The sequence below is a fragment of the Bombina bombina genome, chromosome 1 (genome assembly GCF_027579735.1).
Source record: "Bombina bombina isolate aBomBom1 chromosome 1, aBomBom1.pri, whole genome shotgun sequence".
Taxonomy (NCBI): domain Eukaryota; kingdom Metazoa; phylum Chordata; class Amphibia; order Anura; family Bombinatoridae; genus Bombina; species Bombina bombina.
In genome coordinates this window covers 414,194,820-414,221,341 of record NC_069499.1, presented here as the reverse complement: position 1 = coordinate 414,221,341, position 26,522 = coordinate 414,194,820, and the positions used below count along the sequence as shown (strand labels likewise).

General features: G+C 41.2%; 1 protein-coding gene across 7 annotated transcripts in view; it reads right to left on the bottom strand.

The window, feature by feature from the left end:
* Window positions 1-26,522, bottom strand: part of PKP4 (plakophilin 4) — a 784,378-nt gene that overhangs the window by 410,032 nt on the left and 347,824 nt on the right. For all 7 annotated transcript variants that reach the window (XM_053698322.1, XM_053698321.1, XM_053698324.1 and 4 more), the window contains one exon: window positions 9,006-9,040. In XM_053698322.1, coding sequence (XP_053554297.1) covers window positions 9,006-9,040 — 35 coding nt within the window. The remainder of the gene's footprint in view (window positions 1-9,005; window positions 9,041-26,522) is intronic.

Here is a 26,522-nt window from a genome sequence, read left to right as displayed (position 1 = left end):
CTTTCTCCCAAAAACAGCCTCCGAAGAAGCAAAAGTATCAAATTTGTAAAATTTGGAAAAGGTATGAAGCGAAGACCAAGTCGCAGCCTTGCAAATCTGTTCAACAGAAGCCTCATTTTTAAAGGCCCAGGTGGAAGTCACAGCTCTAGTAGAATGAGCTGTAATCCTTTCAGGGGGCTGCTGTCCAGCAGTCTCATAGGCTAAACGGATTATACTCCAAAGCCAAAAAGAAAGAGAGGTTGCCGAGGCCTTTTGACCTCTCCTCTGTCCAGAGAAAACAACAAACAGGTTAGATGTTTGACGAAAATCTTTAGTAGCCTGTAAGTAAAACTTCAAGGCACGGACTACGTCTAGATTATGCAAAAGACGTTCCTTCTTTGAAGAAGGATTAGGACATAATGATGGAACAACAATCTCTTGATTGATATTCTTGTTAGAAACCACCTTAGGTAAAAACCCAGGTTTTGTACGCAGGACTACTTTATCTGAATGAAAGATCAGATAAGGAGAATCACAATGTAAGGCAGATAACTCCGAGACTCTTCGAGTCGAGTAAATAGCCATTAGAAAAAGAACTTTCCATGATAGAAGTTTGATATCAATAGAATGAAGGGGTTCAAACGGAACCCCTTGAAGAACTTTAAGAACCAAGTTTAAGCTCCATGGAGGAGCAACAGGTTTAAACACAGGCTTAATTCTAACTAAAGCCTGACAAAATGCCTGAACGTCTGGAACTTCTGCCAGACACTTGTGTAAAAGAATAGACAGAGCAGAAATCTGTCCCTTTAAAGAACTAGCTGATAATCCTTTGTCCAAACCCTCTTGGAGGAAAGACAATATCCTAGGAATCCTAACCCTACTCCATGAGTAATTCTTTGATTCACACCAATGAAGATATTTACGCCATATCTTGTGGTAAATTTTCCTGGTGACAGGCTTTCGTGCCTGTATTAAGGTATCAATTACTGCGCCAGAGAAGCCACGTTTTGATAGGATCAAGCGTTCAATCTCCATGCAGTCAGTCTCAGAGAAAGTAGATTCGGATGATTAAAAGGACCTTGTATTAGAAGGTCTTGTCTCAGAGGCAGAGTCCATGGTGGAAAGGATGACATGTCCACTAGGTCTGCATACCAGATCCTGCGTGGCCACGCAGGCGCTATCAATATCACTGATGCTCTCTCCTGTTTGATTTTGGCAATCAGACGAGGGAGCAGAGGAAACGGTGGAAACACATAAGCCAGGTTGAAGAACCAAGGCGCTGCTAGAGCATCTATCAGTGCCGCTTCTGGGTCCCTGGACCTGGATCCGTAACAAGGAAGCTTGGCGTTCTGGCGAGACGCCATGAGATCCAGTTCTGGTTTGCCCCAACGGACAACCAATTGAGCAAACACCTCCGGATGGAGTTCCCACTCCCCCGGATGAAAAGTCTGACGACTTAGAAAATCCGCCTCCCAGTTCTCTACCCCTGGGATATGGATCGCTGACAGGTGGCAAGAGTGAGACTCTGCCCAGCGAATTATCTTGGAGACTTCTGACATCGCTAGGGAACTCCTGGTTCCCCCTTGATGGTTGATATAAGCCACAGTAGTGATGTTGTCCGACTGAAATCTGATGAACCTCAGTGTTGCTAACTGAGGCCAAGCTAGAAGAGCATTGAATATTGCTCTTAACTCCAGAATATTTATTGGGAGGAGTTTCTCCTCCTGAGTCCATGAACCCTGAGCCTTCAGGGAGTTCCAGACTGCATCCCAACCTAGAAGGCTGGCATCTGTTGTTACAATGGTCCAATCTGGTCTGCGAAAGGTCATACCTTTGGACAGATGGACCCGAGATAACCACCAGAGAAGAGAATCTCTGGTTTCCTGATCCAGATTTAGTAGAGGGGACAAATCTGTGTAATCCCCATTCCACTGACTGAGCATGCATAATTGCAGCGGTCTGAGATGCAGGCGCGCAAATGGCACTATGTCCATTGCCGCTACCATTAAGCCGATTACTTCCTTGCACTGAGCCACCGTGGGGCGCGGAATGTAGTGAAGAACACGGCAAGCATTTAGAAGTTTTGATAACCTGGACTCTGTCAGGTAAATTTTCATTTCTATAGAGTCTATTAGAGTCCCTAGGAAGGAAACCCTTGTGAGAGGAGAACTCTTTTCTTCGTTCACTTTCCACCCATGCGACCTCAGAAATGCCAGAACTATCTCTGTATGAGACTTGGCAATTTGAAAGCTTGACGCCTGTATCAGGATGTCGTCTAGGTAAGGAGCCACCGCTATGCCTCGCGGTCTTAGAACCGCCAGAAGTGAGCCCAGAACTTTGTAAAAATTCTTGGGGCTGTAGCCAACCCGAATGGAAGAGCTACAAACTGGTAATGCCTGTCTAGAAAGGCAAACCTCAGGAACCGATGATGATTCTTGTGAATCGGAATGTGAAGGTAGGCATCCTTTAATTCCACTGTGGTCATGTACTGACCCTCTTGGATCATGGGTAAAATGGTTCGAATAGTTTCCATCTTGAATGATGGAACTCTGAGGAATTTGTTTAGGATCTTTAGATCCAAAATTGGTCTGAAGGTTCCCTCTTTTTTGGGTACCACAAACAGATTTGAATAAAACCTCTGTCCTTGTTCCGTCCGCGGAACTGGATGGATCACTCCCATTACAAGGAGGTCTTGCACGCAGCTTAGGAATGCCTTTTTCTTTATCTGGTTTGCAGATAATCTTGAAAGGTGAAATCTCCCTTGTGGAGGAGAAGCTTTGAAGTCCAGAAGATATCCCTGAGATATGATCTCCAACGCCAAGGGATCCTGAACATCTCTTGCCCACGCCTGGGCGAAGAGAGAGAGTCTGCCCCCTACTAGATCCGTTGTCGGATAGGGGGCCGCTCCTTCATGCTGTCTTGGAGGCAGCAGCAGGCATCTGGCCTGCTTGCCCTTGTTCCAGGACTGGTTAGATTTCCAGGCAATTGGATTGAGCAAAAGTTCCCTCTTGTTTTGAAGCAGAGGGAGTTGATGCTGCACCTGCCTTGAAATTTCGAAAGGCACGAAAATTAGACTGTTTGGCCCTTGATTTGGCCCTGTCCTGAGGAAGGGTATGACCCTTACCTCCAGTAATGTTAGCAATAATTTCTTTCAAACCAGGCCCGAATAAGGTCTGCCCCTTGAAAGGAATGTTGAGTAATTTAGACTTTGAAGTCACATCAGCTGACCAGGATTTAAGCCATAGCGCCATACGCGCCTGGATGGCGAATCCGGAATTCTTAGCCGTTAGTTTAGTCAAATGAACAATAGCATCAGAAACAAATGAGTTAGCTAGCTTAAGTGTTCTAAGCTTGTCAATAATTTCAGTCAATGGAGCTGTATGGATGGCCTCTTCCAGGGCCTCAAACCAGAACGCCGCCGCAGCAGTGACAGGCGCAATGCATGCAAGGGGCTGTAAAATAAAACCTTGTTGAATAAACATTTTCTTAAGGTAACCCTCCAATTTTTTATCCATTGGATCTGAAAAAGCACAACTGTCCTCAACCGGGATAGTGGTACGCTTTGCTAGAATAGAAACTGCTCCCTCCACCTTAGGGACTGTCTGCCATAAGTCCTGTGTAGTGGCATCTATTGGAAACATTTTTCTAAATATAGGAGGTGGGGAAAAGGGCACACCGGGTCTATCCCACTCCTTACTAATAATTTCTGTAAGCCTTTTAGGTATTGGAAAAACATCAGTACTCACCGGCACTGCATAGTATTTACTAATACCTCCCCAAGCAATACACGGAGGTTCTCAAGCTTAAATTTAAAATTAGAAATCTCTGAATCAGGTCTCCCCGATTCAGAGACGTCACCCACAGACTGAAGCTCTCCGTCCTCAGGTTCTGCATATTGTGACGCAGTATCAGACATGGCTCTTACAGCATCTACGCGCTCTGTATCTCGTCTAACCCCAGAGCTATCGCGCTTGCCTCTCAATTCAGGCAATCTGGCTAATACTTCTGACAGGGTATTATTCATGATTGCAGACAGGGTATTATTCATGATTGCAGCCATGTCCTGCAAAGTAATCGCTATGGGCGTCCCTGATGTACTTGGCGCCATATTAGCGTGCGTCCCTCGAGCGGGAGGCAAAGGGTCCGACACGTGGGGAGAGTTAGTCGGCATAACGTCCCCCTCGACAGACCCCTCTGGTGACAATTCTTTTATAGATAAAGACTGATCTTTATTGTTTAAGGTGAAATCAATACATTTAGTACAAATTCTCCTATGGGGCTCCACCATGGCTTTTAAACATAATGAACAAGTAGTTTCCTCTGTGTCAGACATGTTTATACAGACTAACAATGAGACTAGCAAGCTTGGAAAACACTTTAAACCTAGTTAACAAGCAATATAAAAAACGTTACTGTGCCTCTAAGAGAAACAAATTTTGACAATATTTGAAATAACAGTGAAAAAAGGCAGTTACACTAACGAAATTTTTACAGTGTATGTAACAAGTTAGCAGAGCATTGCACCCACTTGCAAATGGATGATTAACCCCTTAATACCAAAAACGGAATAATAAATGACAAAAACGTTTTTAAACACAGTCACAACAACTGCCACAGGTCTACAAATAATTTATTACCTTGGAAAGAAAGAGAAAGCAAAGTTGACTTAGAAGTCATATCTGCATTCCAAGATTTAAGCCATAAAGCTCTTCTAGCTAAGATAGCTAAAGACATATATCTGACATCAATTCTAATGATATCAAAAATGGCATCACAGATAAAGTTATTAGCATGTTGAAGAAGCTTAACAATGCTATAAGCATTATGGTCTGACACTTGTTGCGCTAAAGCCTCCAACCAGAAAGTGGAAGCTGCAGCAACATCAGCCAAAGAGATAGCAGGTCTAAGAAGATTACCTGAACATAAATAAGCTCTCCTTAGAAAGGATTCAATCTTCCTGTCTAAAGGATCCTTAAAGGAAGTACTATCCGCCGTAGGAATAGTAGTACGTTTAGCAAGAGTAGAAATAGCCCCATCAACTTTAGGGATTTTATCCCAAAATTCTAATCTATCAGATGGCACAGGGTACAATTTCTTAAACCTTTGAGAAGGAGTAAATGAAGTACCCAGACTATTCCATTCCCTAGAAATTACTTCTGAAATAGCATCAGGAACTGGAAAAACTTCAGGAATAACTACATGAGGTTTTAAAACCGAATTTAAACGCTTAGTAGATTTAGTATCAAGAGGACTAGACTCCTCCATATCTAATGCAATTAACACTTCTTTAAGTAAAGAACGAATAAACTCCATCTTAAATAAATATGAAGATTTATCAGTGTCAATATCTGAGGCAGAATCTTCTGAACCAAATAGATCCTCATCAGAAACAGATAAGTCAGAATGATGACGGTCACTTAAAAATTCATCTGAAATATGAGAAGTTTTAAAAGACCTTTTACGCTTACTGGAAGGAGGAATAACAGACAGGGCCTTCCTAATAGATTTAGAAACAAATTCTTTTACATTAACCGGGACATTCTGAACATTAGATGTTGAAGGAACAACAACAGGTAATGGATTATTACTAATGGAAATACAATCTGCATTAGAAAGTTTATCATGACAGTTATCACAAACAACAGCCGGAGGAACAGTTACCAAAAGTTTACAACAGATGCACTTAACTTTGGTAGAACCAGCATCAGGCAGCATCTTTCCAGAAGTAGATTCTGATCCAGGGTCATGTTGAGACATCTTGCAATATGTAATAGAAAAAACAACATATAAAGCAAAAATATCAAATTCCTTAAATGACAGTTTCAGGAATGGGAAAAAATGCCAAATGAACAAGCCTCTAGCAACCAGAAGCAATGAAAAATGAGACTGAAATAATGTGAAAAGGTGGAGACAAAAATGACGCCCACATTTTTTGGCGCCAAAAATGACGCCCACATTATTGGCGCCAAGTATGACGCCACATCCTGTGACGCCGAAAAAACGACGCCCACAATTTTGGAGCAAAAAAAGTCTGAACGTCAAATATGACGCAACCATACGCAAACTTCCGGCGTCAATTAGGGCGTCGGAATTGACAAAAAATTTTGTGCCAAAAAAAGTCTGCGCAAAAATGACGCAATAAATTGAAACATTTTCAGCCCCCGCGAGCCTAACAGCCCACAGGGAAAAAAAGTCAATTGAAAAAATTATTTTAAGGTAAGAAAAAATATTTCATATGCATTATCCCAAATAATGAAACTGAATGTCTGAAATAAGGAATACTGATTATCCTGAATCAAGGCAAATATAAGTTTAAACACATATATTTAGAACTTTACATATAAAGTGCCCAACCATAGCTTAGAGTGTCATAAAAAATAAGACTTACTTACCCTAAGACACTCCTCTACATATAGTAGACAGCCAAACCAGTACTGAAACGAGAATCAGTAGAGGTAATGGTATATAAGAGTATATCGTCGATCTGAAAAGGGAGGTAGGAGAAGAATCTCTACGACCGATAACAGAGAACCTATGAAATAGATCCCGTAGAAGGAGACCATGGTATTCAAATAGGCAATACTCTCTTCACATCCCTCTGACATTCACTGCACTCTGAGAGGAAAATCGGGCTCCAGCCTGCTGCGAAGCGCATATCAACGAATAATCTAGCACAAACTTACTTCACCACCTCCATGGGAGGCAAAGTTTGTAAAACTGAATTGTGGGTGTGGTGAGGGGTGTATTTATAGGCATTTTGAGGTTTGGGAAACTTTGCCCCTCCTGGTAGGAATGTATATCCCATACGTCACTAGCTCATGGACTCTTGCTAATTGCATGAAAGAAAAAATGTATTCCCCCCCTCCCCTCAGAGCAACAATATACTTAGATATATTAAGGGCTAAACCTATCAATGTCACCTTCACATCTCAGCTTAACTGAGGTGCTTAGGGAAACAAGCGGTAAACGCAGCCAGCCAAACACTCTGCCAACCGGAAGTCGGTCCAGATACCAAACCGCTGATGCAAAGTGGAATGAAAAAGGAGTCCCACAAACTGAGCAACTTCATGCACGGAAAGCCATAGCCAGGTAGCAAGGGATCAGTTTGCCAAAGGTATGAAAATCGAAAAAATACGGCAGGTTCTCAATCCCAAATGGAGGATAAAACTTCAAAATTTATTCAGACATCTTTAAAAATAGCATATCAGACATGGCAGTAAAACAAGCAGGATTTCCTGCTTGTTTTACTGCCATGTCTTATATGCTATTTTTAAAGATGTCTGAATACATTTTCAAGTTTTATCCTCAGTTTGGGATTGAGAGCCTGCCGTATTTTTTCTATTTTCATAACTGAGGTGCTTACCTGCCCCTTCCGATATCCAGACTTGCCGCCGAAGGAGAACTGACCCTCCTTGAAGAAACAAACAGCCCACACCGCTCCAGTAGTTTAGATTGGAGCGGAAAGGAAGGATAACATGACCGGGTGATTTTTTTTTTTTGCGTATACCCGCTTAGGCTAAGCTCCGCCCACAGATAACGATATCTAAGGGAGAAAACAGACAGGCTTTACACAGAGCGGAATACATAACCGCTTGTGCCTAATATAAAAACTCCAATGCTGCAGTGACAAGCCCATAGACAATAAAGGCTTTATGCCCTCATTAAAAATACAGAGCCATATTAAAAACAACAGGTTAACTCCTTCATAATCATATGAAAGGATTAACCAATAAGTCTCCTAATCCCATACATAAATTGTGCCTGCATACTGCCAAATTTAGACTCCTACCAATGATCTGTTTGTCACCATAAATTTGCAGGGAATCCTTAAAGTGCTAGTCTCCCTCCCAGAAGACATAAAAGCACTTACCTGCAATCTAGCCGTCCAGCAGTCAAACGGCTCACACAGTGTGAAAGGATGCCGCTCCTTACAGGGACCAGTGAAAAAAGAAAGATCAGAGCAAACCTACTCTGGCTTTCTGTAGTAGGACAGCAAATATGCAAGGAAAAAGCAGCAAGGCCCACAAGTTCCTAACTGCTTTAAAGCCACCACAACTCTACTGAAGAGATTGACGTGGACTACAGCTATACCCAAATCTTGCTTGTAGCGTAAGAGATCCCAATTTTCCTTCAGACACCAAAGCTTCACCTCCTCCATGAACAGAGGCAAAGAGAATGACTGGAGTTTCTGGGAAGGGGAGTGATACTTAACAGCTTGGCTATGGTACTTTTTGCATCCTCCTGCTGGCCAGGAGAGATATTCCCAACAGTAAATGATGACCCATGGACTCACCATATCTTAGGAAAGAAATATTATTTAAGTCATTCATTTTTCAAATATTGTGTTTTGTTTCCTGAGTACAGTGTACCTTTAGTAATTTAACAGGACACTAAACATAGAATCTCCCAGTAAAATATTTAAATATATTTCAATAAAGAAAAAAACAACAACATTGCAATACACAACTATTTTCTCTGCTTTTATTGTAAAATACCTATGAAAATTGTGTTTGGTACACAGAAAAAATGGTATGCATTTACCTTACTTTAATATGGTAAAATATCATTACTGGCGATATATGCTTACATATTTTATGGATTTTTTGTCCCTTACATAAATACAAAAGCTATAAAATAAATTATCAGAGTTCGTTATTATACATAACCTAGTTTATGGATTAATTTACGATACAATTATCTCTATTAAAATGTGCCTATGTAAAGCAGGTGTATACATTATCTCTGCTTTGCTACTGTGTTATACCCTGTTCTTGGTGACTTCCATTTCTCTCACCACATATCTTTTGTGTGTGAGGAACTATTGATCAAATCTAAAATTGCAGGTCCAATTAATCAAACTTTTCCCACTCCTGTCAAGACACAATGATTCATCTAGAGAAAAAGAAGAAGAAAAAATACTCTACTAAAGTTAAATATAAATAGCTAGAGAAGCCACAGAGTTTCAGTCTAGCCTTTAAGCCATATAATAAAAAAAAAAACAACCTCCTTTAGATATTGTGGATTACCTGCTGATCTCCAGGGAAATGACTTCTCAGTAGAACTGCAAAATAATAATAAAAAAAAAAAAAAGTGTTAAGATGGTTCATTTTAAATGTTTGCAGAAAAATACTACAGACATTGTTTAACAAAATATTTTAGCAATAAAATAATAGAATATGTTTCAATTTATATCAAATAGACCATTTATTAAAGTTCTTATGCCCTTGGCCTGAAATTCAAACTACAAATTCAAACAAATACAAACTTTGCTACTTGTGGCAATACAAACATTTCAACAATTGAAGAAATAAAATCTTGTCACTAAGCTACATTCTTCCATTAGTTGTGCATTAACCTTGTAAACAATAGATGGCTGCATTTGCCAAGTTTACTGTTGAAAATTCCAAACATTGCAAGAAGCTTATGTAGGTAATATATGTGTATGTGCATAGTATATAGTGTGTGCGTATTAATGACTGCATACACACAATTTTACCAAGGGTTTTATTTAATATAATTAATGTAGTGTCATTTGAGTATAATGTGGAGTTTACTTATCTTCAGAGTAAAGGTTTAGCTTTGTGTGTGTGTGGGGGGGGGTAACTACCATTATATTCTCTTCTGTTGTACATCTGCTTGGTCTCAAGAAAAGGATACTAAACCTCAAAAGAACACACAAAATGTTTTTTTTTTACCACGTGCTAGTATCTTTATCAATTATCTGTATAAACAAACTCTGTGTGTTGGTTTTAGTAGCACTGTTATTTGTAATATTGACCACAAACAGGCAGAATAATGGAATACACTAACTCTTTAAACATGCGGACGGGTGACAGCAGGTTAATAACAATGGTTTCTAATCAACTGATTATTTGTGATTAAGAAAATCTTGCCTGTTAGGGGTACTTGAGGACTGGTGTTGAGAAACAGTACAAACCAGGTCTGCTGTCTCAGAGTCACAGTAGATACAGCCCTCTCCTTCATTCACCAAATCCTGCCGTGTGAATCTATACAACATTTTTAGAGTTCATAGTATATAGATTATATATATATATATATATATATATTTTTTTTATATTATGTGTATATATATTGATATATATATGCACATATATATATATATTTATAAATATATGTATATATACACATGCACACACACATATATCTATATACACACACACACACACATATATATATATATATATATATATACATACATACACACACACAAGCATAAAAGTAGCAAATTAAATAAAACGTAATGCAGTTGCAGAAAGCTAAGCAAAAAAAAATATAAAATGCAAATGTAAGGTTGAATGAATCCCATCCACCTAATGCTCAGAAGCACTATGTAGCATGACCATTCAAAGATAACACAGCAAAATAATAGGAGCGCATGCGCAAATCCAAAAACTAAGTTTATGCTTACCTGATAAATTACTTTCTTTTACGATATGACGAGTCCACGGATTTCATCCTTACTTGTGGGATATTAACCTCCTGCTAACAGGAAGTGGCAAAGAGCACCACAGCAGAGCTGTATATATAGCCCCTCCCCTTCCCCTCCACCCTCAGTCATTCGGCCGAAGGTTATAGGAAGTGAAAAGGAAAGGCTTAAATGGTGCAGAGGTGACTGAAGTTTTCAAAAAATAAAATAAACCTGTCTTAAAATAACAGGGAGGGCCGTGGACTCGTCATATCGTAAAAGAAAGTAATTTATCAGGTAAGCATAAATTTAGTTTTCTTTTACAAAGATATGACGAGTCCACGGATTTCATCCTTACTTGTGGGAAACCAATACCAAAGCAATAGGACACGGATGAAAGGGAGGGACAAGACAGGAACCTAAACGGAAGGCACCACTGCTTGAAGAACCTTTCTCCCAAAGATAGCCTCAGAAGAAGCAAAAGTATCAAATTTGGAAAATTTGGAAAAAGTGTGAAGGGACGACCAAGTCGCAGCCTTACAAATCTGTTCCACTGATGCATCGTTTTTAAAAGCCCATGTGGAAGCCACAGACCTAGTAGAATGAGCCGTAATTCTTTCAGGAGGCTGCTGTCCAGCAGTCTCATATGCCAGGAGGATGATACTTCTCAGCCAAAAAGAAAGAGAGGTAGCCGTAGCTTTCTGAACCCTATGCTTTCCAGAATAAACAATGAATAATGAAGATGATTGACTGAAATCCTTAGTTGCCTGTAAGTAAAACTTTAAGGCACGGACCACGTCCAAGTTATGTAACAGACGCTCCTTCTTAGAAGAAGGATTATGACACAAGGAAGGAACAACAATTTCCTGATTAATATTCTTATTCGAAACAACCTTAGGAAGGAACCCAGGTTTGGTACGTAAAACCACCTTATCAGAATGAAATATGAGATAAGGCGAATCACACTGTAATGCTGAAAGCTCAGAAACTCTTCGATCAGAAGAAATAGCAACCAAAAACAGAACTTTCCAAGATAATAGTTTAATATCTATGGAATGCATAGGTTCAAACAGACCCCCTTGCAGAACTCGAAGAACTAAATTCAAACTCCAGGGAGGAGTAATAGGTCAAAATATAGGCTTAATTCTAGATAGAGCCTAACAAAAAGACTGAATATCTGATACATTTGCCAAACGTTTGTGAAACAGAATTGACAAAGCTGAAATTTGTCCCTTTAAGGAACTTGCTGATAACCCTTTCTCCAATCCTTCTTGGAGAAAAGACAAAATCCTAGGAATCCTAACTTTACTCCATGAGTAACCCTTGGATTCACACCAATAAAGATATGTACGCCATATCTTATGATAGATCTTTCTAGTGACAGGTTTTCTAGCCTTTATCAAAGTATTGATAACTGAATCAGAGAATCCTCGCTTCGATAAAATCAAGCGTTCAATCTCCACGCAGTCAGTTGCAGAGAAATTAGATTTGGATGTTGGAAAGGACCTTGAATGAGAAGGTCCTGTCTCAACGGAAGTTTTCACGGCGGCAGAGAGGACATGTCCACTAGATCCACATACCAAGTCCTGCGTGGCCACGCAGGCGCTATCAGGATCACTGAAGCTCACTCCTGTTTGATTCGAGCAATCACGCGTGGGAGGAGAGGAAACGGCGGAAACACATAAGCTAGGCTGAACAACCAAGGTACTGCCAAGGCATCTATCAGTTCGGCCTGAGGATCCCTTGACCGGGATCCGTATCTTGGAAGCTTGGCATTCTGACGAGATGCCATCAAATCCAATTGCGGTCTGCCTCATCTGAGAATCAATGAGGCAAATACCTCTGGGTGAAGTTCCCACTCCCCCGGATGAAAAGTCTGTCGACTTAGAAAATCTGCTTCCCAGTTCTCTACCCCTGGGATGTAAATCGCTGACAGATGACAAGAGTGGGCCTCTGCCCAACTGATTATCTTGGATACTTCTATCATCGCTAAGGAACTCCTTGTTCCCCCCTGATGATTGACATATGCCACAGTCGTTATATTGTCCGATTGGAATCTGATGAATTTGGCCGAAGCCAACTGAGGCCACGCCTGAAGCGCATTGAATATTGCTCTCAGTTCCAGAATATTGATAGGAAGTAGAGACTCCACCTGAGTCCAAACACCCTGAGCCTTCAGGGAGTTCCAAACTGCACCCCAGCCAAGAAGGCTGGCATCTGTTGTCACTATCACCCACAAGGGTCTGCGGAAACAAGTCCCCTGGGACAGATGATCTGGCGACAACCACCAAAGAAGAGAATTTCTGGTCTCTTGATCCAGAATTATCTTTGGAGATAAATCCGCATAATCCCCAGTGGTCTGAGATGAAAGCGAGCAAAGGGAACGATGTCTATTGCCGCTACCATTAATCCGATTACCTCCATAAACTGAGCCATTGATGGCCGAGGAATGGACAGAAGTGCTCGGAAAGCATTCAAAATCTTTGATTTTCTGACCTCCGTCAGAAAAACTTTCATGGCTACCGAGTCTTTCAGAGTTCCCAAGAAAGGAACCCTTGTCTGTGGAACAAGTGAACTCTTCTTTATGTTCACCTTCCAGCCGTGAGTTCTCTGAAAAGACAACACTGTGTCCGTGTGACATTTTGTCAGATATGTTGACGCCTGAATCAGAATATTGTCCAGATAAGGCGCCACCGCTATCCCTTGCGGTCTGAGAACCGCCAAAAGAGACCCTAGAACCTTTGTGAAGATTTTGGGTGCTGTGGCCAACCCGAAAGGAAGAGCCACGAACTGATAATGTTTGTCCAAGAAGGCAAACCTTAGAAACCGATGATGATCTTTGTGGATTGGAATATGAAGGTAAGCATCCTTCAAATCCACGGTAGTCATATATTGACCCTCCTGGATCATTGGTAAAATTGTTCGTATTGTCTCCATCAGAAATTTGTTTAGACACTTGAGGTCCAAAATGGGTCAGAACGTTCCCTCTTTTTTGGGGACCACAAATAGGTTTGAGTAAAACCACTGTCCCTGTTCCAATTTTGGAACAGGACAGATTAATCCCATAGTAAAAAGGTCTTTTACACAGCGTAAGAATGCCTCTCTCTTTATCTGGTTTGCAGATTATTTTGAAAGATGAAATCTCCCTCTTGGGAGAAAATCCTTGAATTCCAATTGATAACCGTGGGTCACTATTTCTAGAGTCCTGAACATCCCTTGCCCAAGCCTGAGCAAAGAAAGAAAGTCTGCCCCCTACTAGATCCGGTCCCGGATCGGGGGCCACCCCTTCATGCAGCTTTGTGGAAGAAGAAGCGGGGGGTCCTCTTTTAAAGTTCCAAAAGAAACGAAAAACATAATTTATGTAAGAACTTACCTGATAAATTCATTTCTTTCATATTAGCAAGAGTCCATGAGCTAGTGACGTATGGGATATACATTCCTACCAGGAGGGGCAAAGTTTCCCAAACCTCAAAATGCCTATAAATACACCCCTCACCACACCCACAAATCAGTTTAACGTATAGCCAAGAAGTGGGGTGATAAGAAAAAAAGTGCAAAAGCATAAAAAATAAGGAATTAGAATAATTGTGCTTTATACAAAAAAATCAAAACCACCACAAAAAAAGGGTGGGCCTCATGGACTCTTGCTAATATGAAAGAAATGAATTTATCAGGTAAGTTCTTACATAAATTATGTTTTCTTTCATGTAATTAGCAAGAGTCCATGAGCTAGTGACGTATGGGATAATGACTACCCAAGATGTGGATCTTCCACGCAAGAGTCACTAGAGAGGGAGGGATAAAATAAAGACAGCCAATTCCGCTGAAAATAATCCACACCCAAAATAAAGTTTAAATCTTATAATGAAAAAAACTGAAATTATAAGCAGAAGAATCAAACTGAAACAGCTGCCTGAAGTACTTTTCTACCAAAAACTGCTTCAGAAGAAGAAAACACATCAAAATGGTAGAATTTAGTAAAAGTATGCAAAGAAGACCAAGTTGCTGCTTTGCAAATCTGATCAACCGAAGCTTCATTCCTAAACGCCCAGGAAGTAGAAACTGACCTAGTAGAATGAGCTGTAATCCTTTGAGGCGGAGTTTTACCCGACTCGACATAAGCATGATGAATTAAAGATTTCAACCAAGATGCCAAAGAAATGGCAGAGGCCTTCTGACCTTTCCTAGAACCGGAAAAGATAACAAATAGACTAGAAGTCTTTCGGAAATTCTTAGTAGCTTCAACATAATATTTCAAAGCTCTAACTACATCCAAAGAATGCAATGATCTCTCCTTAGAATTCTTAGGATTAGGACATAATGAAGGAACCACAATTTCTCTACTAATGTTGTTAGAATTCACAACCTTAGGTAAAAATTTAAAAGAAGTTCGCAACACCGCCTTATCCTGATGAAAAATCAGAAAAGGAGACTCACAAGAAAGAGCAGATAATTCAGAAACTCTTCTAGCAGAAGAGATGGCCAAAAGAAACAAAACTTTCCAAGAAAGTAATTTAATGTCCAATGAATGCATAGGTTCAAACGGAGGAGCTTGAAGAGCCCCCAGAACCAAATTCAAACTCCAAGGAGGAGAGATTGACTTAATGACAGGTTTTATACGAACCAAAGCTTGTACAAAACAATGAATATCAGGAAGATTAGCAATATTTCTATGAAAAAGAACAGAAAGAGCAGAGATTTGTCCTTTCAAGGAACTTGCAGACAAACCTTTATCCAAGCCATCCTGAAGAAACTGTAAAATTCTCGGAATTCTAAAAGAATGCCAGGAAAAGTGATGAGAAAGACACCAAGAAATGTAAGTCTTCCAGACTCTATAATATATCTTCCTAGATACAGATTTACGAGCCTGTAACATAGTATTAATCACAGAGTCAGAGAAACCTCTTTGACTAAGAATCAAGCGTTCAATCTCCATACCTTTAAATTTAAGGATTTCAGATCCTGATGGAAAAAAGGACCTTGCGACAGAAGGTCTGGTCTTAACGGAATAGTCCACGGTTGGCAAGAGGCCATCCGGACAAGATCCGCATACCAAAACCTGTGAGGCCATGCTGGAGCCACCAGCAGAACAAACGAGCATTCCTTCAGAATCTTGGAGATTACTCTTGGAAGAAGAACTAGAGGCGGAAAGATATAGGCAGGATGATACTTCCAAGGAAGTGACAATGCATCCACTGCCTCCGCCTGAGGATCCCTGGATCTGGACAGATACCTGGGAAGTTTCTTGTTTAGATGAGAAGCCATCAGATCTATTTCTGGAAGTCCCCACATTTGAACAATCTGAAGGAATACCTCTGGGTGAAGAGACCATTCGTCCGGATGTAACGTTTGGCGACTGAGATAATCCGCTTCCCAATTGTCTATACCTGGGATATGAACCGCAGAAACTAGACAGGAGCTGGATTCCACCCATACCAGTATTCGAGATACTTCTTTCATAGCCAGAGGACTGCGAGTCCCTCCTTGATGATTGATGTATGCCACAGTTGTGACATTGTCTGTCTGAAAACAAATGAACGATTCTCTCTTTAGAAGAGGCCATGACTGAAGAGCTCTGAAAATTGCACGGAGTTCCAAAATATTGATTGGTAATCTCACCTCCTGAGATTCCCAAACCCCTTGTGCTGTCAGAGACCCCCAAACAGCTCCCCAACCTGTCAGACTTGCATCTGTTGAAATTACAGTCCAGGTCGGAAGAACAAAAGAAGCCCCCTGAACTAAACGATGGTGATCTGTCCACCACGTCAGAGAGGAAAACCGGGCTCCAACCTGCTGCGGAGCGCATATCAACGTAGAATCTAGCACAAACTTACTTCACCACCTCCATAGGAGGCAAAGTTTGTAAAACTGATTTGTGGGTGTGGTGAGGGGTGTATTTATAGGTATTTTGAGGTTTGGGAAACTTTGCCCCTCCTGGTAGGAATGTATATCCCATACGTCACTAGCTCATGGACTCTTGCTAATTACATGAAAGAAATTATTCTGTTTACCCCTCATTTTAACCGACCTATCCTGAGGTAGGGCATGGCCCTTACCTCCTGTAATATCAGAAATGATCTCCTTCAATTCTGGCCCAAAAAGGGTCTTACCTTTAAAGGGAATAGCTAAAAGCTTATGTTTTGTTGACACATCAGCAGACCAAGATTTGAGCCACAATGCTCTACGTGCTAAAATAGCAAATCCTGCATTTTTTGCTGCTAATTTAGCAATTTGAAAAGCGGCATCAGTAATAAAAGAATTAGCTAGCTTAAGAGCCTTAATTCTATCTAGAATGTCATCTAATTGAGTCTCAACCTTAAGAGACTCTTCTAGAGCCTCAAACACTGTGAGGGAACATCGGAAATAGCTAATAAAGCATCAGAGGATTCAGTATTTATATTAATACTTGACCTACTGCGTTTACCTTGCAACACTGGTAATTTAGAAAATACCTCTGTAAGGGTATTTAACATAACTGCAGCCATCTCCTGCAGAGTAAAGGAATTAGACGCACTAGAAGTACTAGGCGTCGCTTGTGTGGGCATAAAAGGTTGTGACACTTGGGGAGAATTGGATGGCATATCCTGATTCTCTTCAGACATACAGGCCCATTTATCAAGCTCCGTACGGAGCTTGAAGGGCCGTGTTTCTGGCGAGTCTTCAGACTCGCCAGAAACACAAGTTATGAAGCAGCGGTCTAAAGACCGCTGCTCCATAACCCTGTCCGCCTGCTCTGAACAGGCGGACAGGAATCACCGGACATCAACCCGATCGAATATGATCGGGTTGATTGACAGCTCCCTGCTGGCGGCCGATTGGCCGCGAGTCAGCAGGGGGCGGCGTTGCACCAGCAGCTCTTGTGAGCTGCTGGTGCAATGTTAAATGCGGAGAGCGTATTGCTCTCCGCATTTAGCGAGGTCTTGCGGACCTGATCCGCAGTGTCGGATCAGGTATGCAAGCCCTTTGATAAATGGGCCTGTGAGAATCATCCCTAGGCACACTTACTTTATTTAAAATATGCTTTTTACATTGTAAAGCACTTTCAGTACAAAAGTTACACAATGTTAGAGGGGGTTGCACAATAGCTTCTAAACACATAGAACAATGAGAAACCTCAATGTCAGACATGTTGAACAGACTAGTAATACCATAAAAGTCGTTTAAACACTTATTTATAGCATAAAATAAACATTAGAAAAAACGTGTACTGTGCCTTTAAGAAAAGAAAAAGTGAACAATTTTTCCAAAATGCACAAAAAACGTTAAATTATTCCCAAATTTAACTTAATATCATTGGTTAATCCAAAAATGACTGCACCCAGAAGCAAGGGCAGAAATAAGGCTTTAGAAGTACTTATATCAACATGTAGTCAAAAGATAAATAAAAATACACTCTGCAGAGCTGTGGCGCCTACCTGCCCCCAGGGTACTTCGAATAAAGTTTCCAACCCTTCAGACCAGCTACACAGTCCAGGAGCCACTGAGTTATTGTTTGCTGCTGCTAAGCCTGAAGAAATTGCGCCAAAATAGGCTCCGCCCCTTAAGGTCAAAAGTCAAAGTATGCCCAAACAACACTGCATGGAAATGCAGTTTTGCAATAAAGTAAAAATACACACACAATATAACCCTCAAGCATAAAACCAATAAGTTTTAAGTGCCAAAAATAAAAAACATAAAACATCATTTTTTATATTGTCTCCCATATCACATAATGCCGAAATATCAACCAATGATAAATATAAAATAGGGACTCCAGTAACACCCCTCTTATTAAAATAGGTATTACTGCTTACCCCATTCCCATACAGGGAAATAATGCGAGCCAGTTCTGATACACTAAGTCTCCTCAGAAAAAAAGGCTTCACATACCTTAATGCTGCTTGTAGCATGAAACCGGTCTCCACACTGAAGATGTCTCATGGTTACCTTCAGAAGTCTTGTGGGAACCAGCGTGGATCTGAGTTACAAATGCTAAGATCATCAAACCTCAGGGCAGAAATCTTCTTCCATATCCCCCTGAGGAAAATAGTACTCAACGGTACCATTAAAAATAAAAAACTTCTTGAAACTAAAACTAACACCTCACTTTACCGTGTCTTCCTAGTATAACACAGGCAAAGAGAATGACTGAGGGTGGAGGGGAAGGGAAGGGGCTATATATACAGCTCTGCTGTGGTGCTCTTTGCCACTTCCTGTTAGCAGGAGGTTAATATCCCACAAGTAAGGATAAAATCCGTGGACTTGTCATATCTTTGTAAAAGAAAACAGAATTTATGTTTACCTGATAAATTACTTTCTCCAACGGTGTGTCCGGTCCACGGCGTCATCCTTACTTGTGGGATATTCTCTTCCCCAACAGGAAATGGCAAAGAGCCCAGCAAAGCTGGTCACATGATCCCTCCTAGGCTCCGCCTACCCCAGTCATTCGACCGACGTTAAGGAGGAATATTTGCATAGGAGAAACCATATGGTACCGTGGTGACTGTAGTTAAAGAAAACAAATTATCAGACCTGATTAAAAAAACCAGGGCGGGCCGTGGACCGGACACACCGTTGGAGAAAGTAATTTATCAGGTAAACATAAATTCTGTTTTCTCCAACATAGGTGTGTCCGGTCCACGGCGTCATCCTTACTTGTGGGAACCAATACCAAAGCTTTAGGACACGGATGAAGGGAGGGAGCAAATCAGGTCACCTAAATGGAAGGCACCACGGCTTGCAAAACCTTTCTCCCAAAAATAGCCTCAGAAGAAGCAAAAGTATCAAACTTGTAAAATTTGGTAAAAGTGTGCAGTGAAGACCAAGTCGCTGCCCTACATATCTGATCAACAGAAGCCTCGTTCTTGAAGGCCCATGTGGAAGCCACAGCCCTAGTGGAATGAGCTGTGATTCTTTCGGGAGGCTGCCGTCCGGCAGTCTCGTAAGCCAATCTGATGATGCTTTTAATCCAAAAAGAGAGAGAGGTAGAAGTTGCTTTTTGACCTCTCCTTTTACCGGAATAAACAACAAACAAGGAAGATGTTTTGTCTAAAATCCTTTGTAGCATCTAAATAGAATTTTAGAGCGCGAACAACATCCAAATTGTGCAACAAACGTTCCTTCTTTGAAACTGGTTTCGGACACAGAGAAGGTACGATAATCTCCTGGTTAATGTTTTTGTTAGAAACAACTTTTGGAAGAAAACCAGGTTTAGTACGTAAAACCACCTTATCTGCATGGAACACCAGATAAGGAGGAGAACACTGCAGAGCAGATAATTCTGAAACTCTTCTAGCAGAAGAAATTGCAACTAAAAACAAAACTTTCCAAGATAATAACTTAATATCAACGGAATGTAAGGGTTCAAACGGAACCCCCTGAAGAACTGAAAGAACTAAATTGAGACTCCAAGGAGGAGTCAAAGGTTTGTAAACAGGCTTAATTCTAACCAGAGCCTGAACAAAGGCTTGAACATCTGGCACAGCTGCCAGCTTTTTGTGAAGTAACACAGACAAGGCAGAAATCTGTCCCTTCAGGGAACTTGCAGATAATCCTTTTTCCAATCCTTCTTGAAGGAAGGATAGAATCTTAGGAATCTTAACCTTGTCCCAAGGGAATCCTTTAGATTCACACCAACAGATATATTTTTTCCAAATTTTGTGGTAAATCTTTCTAGTTACAGGCTTTCTGGCCTGAACAAGAGTATCGATAACAGAATCTGAGAACCCTCGCTTCGATAAGATCAAGCGTTCAATCTCCAAGCAGTCAGCTGGAGTGAAACCAGATTCGGGTGTTCGAACGGACCCTGAACAAGAAGGTCTCGTCTCAAAGGTAGCTTCCAAGGTGGAGCCGATGACATATTCACCAGATCTGCATACCAAGTCCTGCGTGGCCACGCAGGAGCTATCAAGATCACCGACGCCCTCTCCTGATTGATCCTGGCTACCAGCCTGGGGATGAGAGGAAACGGCGGGAACACATAAGCTAGTTTGAAGGTCCAAGGTGCTACTAGTGCATCCACTAGAGCCGCCTTGGGATCCCTGGATCTGGACCCGTAGCAGGGAACTTTGAAGTTCTGACGAGAGGCCATCAGATCCATGTCTGGAATGCCCCACAGCTGAGTGACTTGGGCAAAGATTTCCGGATGGAGTTCCCACTCCCCCGGATGCAATGTCTGACGACTCAGAAAATCCGCTTCCCAATTTTCCACTCCTGGGATGTGGATAGCAGACAGGTGGCAGGAGTGAGACTCCGCCCATAGAATGATTTTGGTCACTTCTTCCATCGCTAGGGAACTCCTTGTTCCCCCCTGATGGTTGATGTACGCAACAGTTGTCATGTTGTCTGATTGAAACCGTATGAACTTGGCCCTCGCTAGCTGAGGCCAAGCCTTGAGAGCATTGAATATCGCTCTCAGTTCCAGAATATTTATCGGTAGAAGAGATTCTTCCCGAGACCAAAGACCCTGAGCTTTCAGGGATCCCCAGACCGCGCCCCAGCCCATCAGACTGGCGTCGGTCGTGACAATGACCCACTCTGGTCTGCGGAATGTCATCCCTTGTGACAGGTTGTCCAGGGACAGCCACCAACGGAGTGAGTCTCTGGTCCTCTGATTTACTTGTATCTTCGGAGACAAGTCTGTATAGTCCCCATTCCACTGACTGAGCATGCACAGTTGTAATGGTCTTAGATGAATGCGCGCAAAAGGAACTATGTCCATTGCCGCTACCATCAACCCGATCACTTCCATGCACTGAGCTATGGAAGGAAGAGGAACGGAATGAAGTATCCGACAAGAGTCTAGAAGTTTTGTTTTTCTGGCCTCTGTCAGAAAAATCCTCATTTCTAAGGAGTCTATTATTGTTCCCAAGAAGGGAACCCTTGTTGACGGAGATAGAGAACTCTTTTCCACGTTCACTTTCCATCCGTGAGATCTGAGAAAGGCCAGGACAATGTCCGTGTGAGCCTTTGCTTGAGGAAGGGACGACGCTTGAATCAGAATGTCGTCCAAGTAAGGTACTACAGCAATGCCCCTTGGTCTTAGCACAGCTAGAAGGGACCCTAGTACCTTTGTGAAAATCCTTGGAGCAGTGGCTAATCCGAAAGGAAGCGCCACGAACTGGTAATGCTTGTCCAGGAATGCGAACCTTAGGAACCGATGATGTTCCTTGTGGATAGGAATATGTAGATACGCATCCTTTAAATCCACCGTGGTCATGAATTGACCTTCCTGGATGGAAGGAAGAATAGTTCGAATGGTTTCCATCTTGAACGATGGAACATTGAGAAACTTGTTTAAGATCTTGAGATCTAAGATTGGTCTGAACGTTCCCTCTTTTTTGGGAACTATGAACAGATTGGAGTAGAACCCCAACCCTTGTTCTCTTAATGGAACAGGATGAATCACTCCCATTTTTAACAGGTCTTCTACACAATGTAAGAATGCCTGTCTTTTTATGTGGTCTGAAGACAACTGAGACCTGTGGAACCTCCCCCTTGGGGGAAGTCCCTTGAATTCCAGAAGATAACCTTGGGAGACTATTTCTAGCGCCCAAGGATCCAGAACATCTCTTGCCCAAGCCTGAGCGAAGAGAGAGAGTCTGCCCCCCACCAGATCCGGTCCCGGATCGGGGGCCAACATTTCATGCTGTCTTGGTAGCAGTGGCAGGTTTCTTGGCCTGCTTTCCCTTGTTCCAGCCTTGCATTGGTCTCCAAGCTGGCTTGGCTTGAGAAGTATTACCCTCTTGCTTAGAGGACGTAGCACTTTGGGCTGGTCCGTTTCTGCGAAAGGGACGCAAATTAGGTTTATTTTTTGCCTTGAAAGGCCGATCCTGAGGAAGGGCGTGGCCCTTACCCCCAGTGATATCAGAGATAATCTCTTTCAAGTCAGGGCCAAACAGCGTTGTCCCCTTGAAAGGAATGTTAAGTAGCTTGTTCTTGGAAGACGCATCAGCCGACCAAGATTTCAACCAAAGCGCTCTGCGCGCCACAATAGCAAACCCAGAATTCTTAGCCGCTAACCTAGCCAATTGCAAAGTGGCGTCTAGGGTGAAAGAATTAGCCAATTTGAGAGCATTGATTCTGTCCATAATCTCCTCATAAGGAGGAGAATCACTATCGACCGCCTTTATCAGCTCATCGAACCAGAAACATGCGGCTGTAGCGACAGGGACAATGCATGAAATTGGTTGTAGAAGGTAACCCTGCTGAACAAACATCTTTTTAAGCAAACCTTCTAATTTTTTATCCATAGGATCTTTGAAAGCACAACTATTCTCTATGGGTATAGTGGTGCGTTTGTTTAAAGTGGAAACCGCTCCCTCGACCTTGGGGACTGTCTGCCATAAGTCCTTTCTGGGGTCGACCATAGGAAACAATTTTTTAAATATGGGGGGAGGGACGAAAGGAATACCGGGCCTTTCCCATTCTTTATTAACAATGTCCGCCACCCGCTTGGGTATAGGAAAAGCTTCTGGGAGCCCCGGCACCTCTAGGAACTTGTCCATTTTACATAGTTTCTCTGGGATGACCAACTTGTCACAATCATCCAGAGTGGATAATACCTCCTTAAGCAGAATGCGGAGATGTTCCAACTTAAATTTAAATGTAATCACATCAGGTTCAGCTTGTTGAGAAATGTTCCCTGAATCAGTAATTTCTCCCTCAGACAAAACCTCCCTGGCCCCATCAGACTGGGTTAGGGGCCCTTCAGAAATATTATTATCAGCGTCGTCATGCTCTTCAGTATCTAAAACAGAGCAGTCGCGCTTACGCTGATAAGTGTTCATTTTGGCTAAAATGTTTTTGACAGAATTATCCATTACAGCCGTTAATTGTTGCATAGTAAGGAGTATTGGCGCGCTAGATGTACTAGGGGCCTCCTGAGTGGGCAAGACTCGTGTAGACGAAGGAGGGAATGATGCAGTACCATGCTTACTCCCCTCACTTGAGGAATCATCTTGGGCATCATTGTCATTGTCACATAAATCACATTTATTTAAATGAATAGGAATTCTGGCTTCCCCACATTCAGAACACAGTCTATCTGGTAGTTCAGACATGTTAAACAGGCATAAACTTGAAAACAAAGTACAAAAAACGTTTTAAAATAAAACCGTTACTGTCACTTTAAATTTTAAACTGAACACACTTTATTACTGCAATTGCGAAAAAACATGAAGGAATTGTTCAAAATTCACCAAATTTTCACCACAGTGTCTTAAAGCCTTAAAAGTATTGCACACCAAATTTGGAAGCTTTAACCCTTAAAATAACGGAACCGGAGCCGTTTTGAACTTTAACCCCTTTACAGTCCCTGGTATCTGCTTTGCTGAGACCCAACCAAGCCCAAAGGGGAATACGATACCAAATGACGCCTTCAGAAAGTCTTTTCTAAGTATCAGAGCTCCTCTCACATGCGACTGCATGCCATGCCGCTCAAAAACAAGTGCGCAACACCGGCGCGAAAATGAGGCTCTGCCTATGCTTTGGGAAAGCCCCTAAAGAATAAGGTGTCTAAAACAGTGCCTGCCGATATTATTATATCAAAATACCCAGATAAAATGATTCCTCAAGGCTAAATATGTGTTAATAATGAATCGATTTAGCCCAGAAAAAGTCTACAGTCTTAATAAGCCCTTGTGAAGCCCTTATTTACGATCGTAATAAACATGGCTTACCGCATCCCATAGGGAAAATGACAGCTTCCAGCATTACATCGTCTTGTTAGAATGTGTCAGACCTCAAGCAGCAAGAGACTGCTCACTGTTCCCCCAACTGAAGTTAATTGCTCTCAACAGTCCTGTGTGGAACAGCCATGGATTTTAGTGACGGTTGCTAAAATCATTTTCCTCATACAAACAGAAATCTTCATCTCTTTCCTGTTTCTGAGTAAATAGTACATACCAGCACTATTTCAAAATAACAAACTCTTGATTGAATAATAAAAACTACAGTTAAACACTAAAAAACTCTAAGCCATCTCCGTGGAGATGTTGCCTGTACAACGGCAAAGAGAATGACCGGGGTAGGCGGAGCCTAGGAGGGATCATGTGACCAGCTTTGCTGGGCTCTTTGCCATTTCCTGTTGGGGAAGAGAATATCCCACAAGTAAGGATGACGCCGTGGACCGGACACACCTATGTTGGAGAAATGGTGGGGTTTCAGACTATGACCAACAGTTTAACCACTATTTAACAGCAAGTCTTAGTTGGGGAGTGCCTGATGAAATAGCCATTTTAATTAGGGTGAGAAATGATTTGCAACGTTTTACTGAATTTAATAAATTGTGTTTACTAAACCGTGGTATATTGCTGTGATTTGATACATTAGTTTGGCCACCACTTGGTTTGCCTGGTTGGGGAAAGTTTCCTGCTGACGTCTTCTTGTGAACATCCCTTTATCTGAGTGAGAGGCAGTGTGCTAGGCTAGACAGAGGTCTTGTGCTGGTAGATAAGAAGTTGCAGACACCCTGAGTATTAAATACCGATCAGGGGAAGTTTTGTTGGCAGTTTTTCCCTGTATACTGTAGAGGAATTGGGGATGTTCATCATTCTTCTATTATATATCTAGATTGTTATATTGTGTTATTTTCATTGTATAGGATTGGGTGCATCTTAATTAGATTAGATTTTGAGTGTGTTATCTTTTTTTGTTGGCGAGTGCTGCTAGGTGTCACCTAGCAGGATGTCATCTGGTGAAAAAGGTCTACAATCAAAAGTTGAGTGCCTTAAAAAAAATGGAAATACATGCTGTTTATTTTTTTCTTATAGATGAACAGACCTGCATGTTGATGTTTCTTCAGTGGATATCTGAACATTTAGCCATATACCTAAAAGAGAACTATCATTTCTCTGAAATTAATCTCATTCTCAGTGATTATATGGGGCAATTTTATCCAATGTTTGAAATTCAGTTCATGTCTAATTAATCGGAAAGGAAAGGGACATGAAACTCAAAACTAAACTTTCACGAGTCAGACAAATTGTGCAAATTGGAGAAGAATTTAAAACAAAAACAAAAAAACACAAAATTTCCAACTTGTGTATGAAGCACTACCTGGATGCAGACTTGTTCAATGTTGTAACAATATTATCTTCTTTTGAATACTAGATGACAGTAGTGTTTGCAACAAAGTATATTTATCGTTACAAACACGGTTATAACTTTTTGCATTGTCTTTTTATTACAAATATAATGATTATGGATATTCTACTGTGTTTGTGGTCCTTTAAAGGGATATTAAACAGTGTTCCATTAGTAAAAACAAATAGGAGAAATTAAAGTAAACATGAAAAAAAAAGCAACTGTGTAAAATTTTTTTTACTTGTTTTCTTGCAAAATGAGCACTTAGAATTTCACATTGGAGCCCCTTCCCTCAGGGAGATAAGAAATGAGACATTTTTGGAACTTAAAGGGTCACTGTACTGTTAACTCGTTTTTCATTATTGTATTTCCAATTACTTGTTATACCAGCTGCAGAGTATAACTTGTATGTAAATTGCTTTGATAGGTTTATTTGTGTGTATGAAATAGCTGCTTTTGTTATTTGAAACCAAAACCCTTTAAAATGGGTTGAGCTTACAGGTAAAATCAGATCTCATTTTATCACTTTTCTGTACACACAAATGCCTCATCTTATATCTGTATACCAAAGCTTAATACTTAGAGAGAACAATTTAAAATTAACATTGTATTACTCATCTTTAACCCACCCCACTGGGAGGGTAATTTCTTCTTCTTCTGGATAAGCTTTCATAGCTTGTCAATAGCCTATACTTAAATAGACACTGAACCCAATTTTTTTCTTTTGTGATTCAGATAGAGCATGCAATTTTAAGCAACTTTCTCCAATTATCAATTTTTCTTCGTTCACTTGCTGTCTTTATTTGAAAAAGAAGGAATCTAATCTAAGGAGCCAGACAATGTTTGGTTCAGACACTGGACAACACGTGTTAATTGGTGGGTGAATTTATCCACCAATCAGCAAGAACAACCCAGGTTGTTCACCAAAAATGGTCCGGCATCTAAATTTATATTCTTGCTTTTCAAATGAAAAGTAAAATAGCTAGAAGACTTATGACATCTAGCTAGATAAGCTTCCTGTAGAGACCACAGCCTCATTGTAGGGCTGTGACAG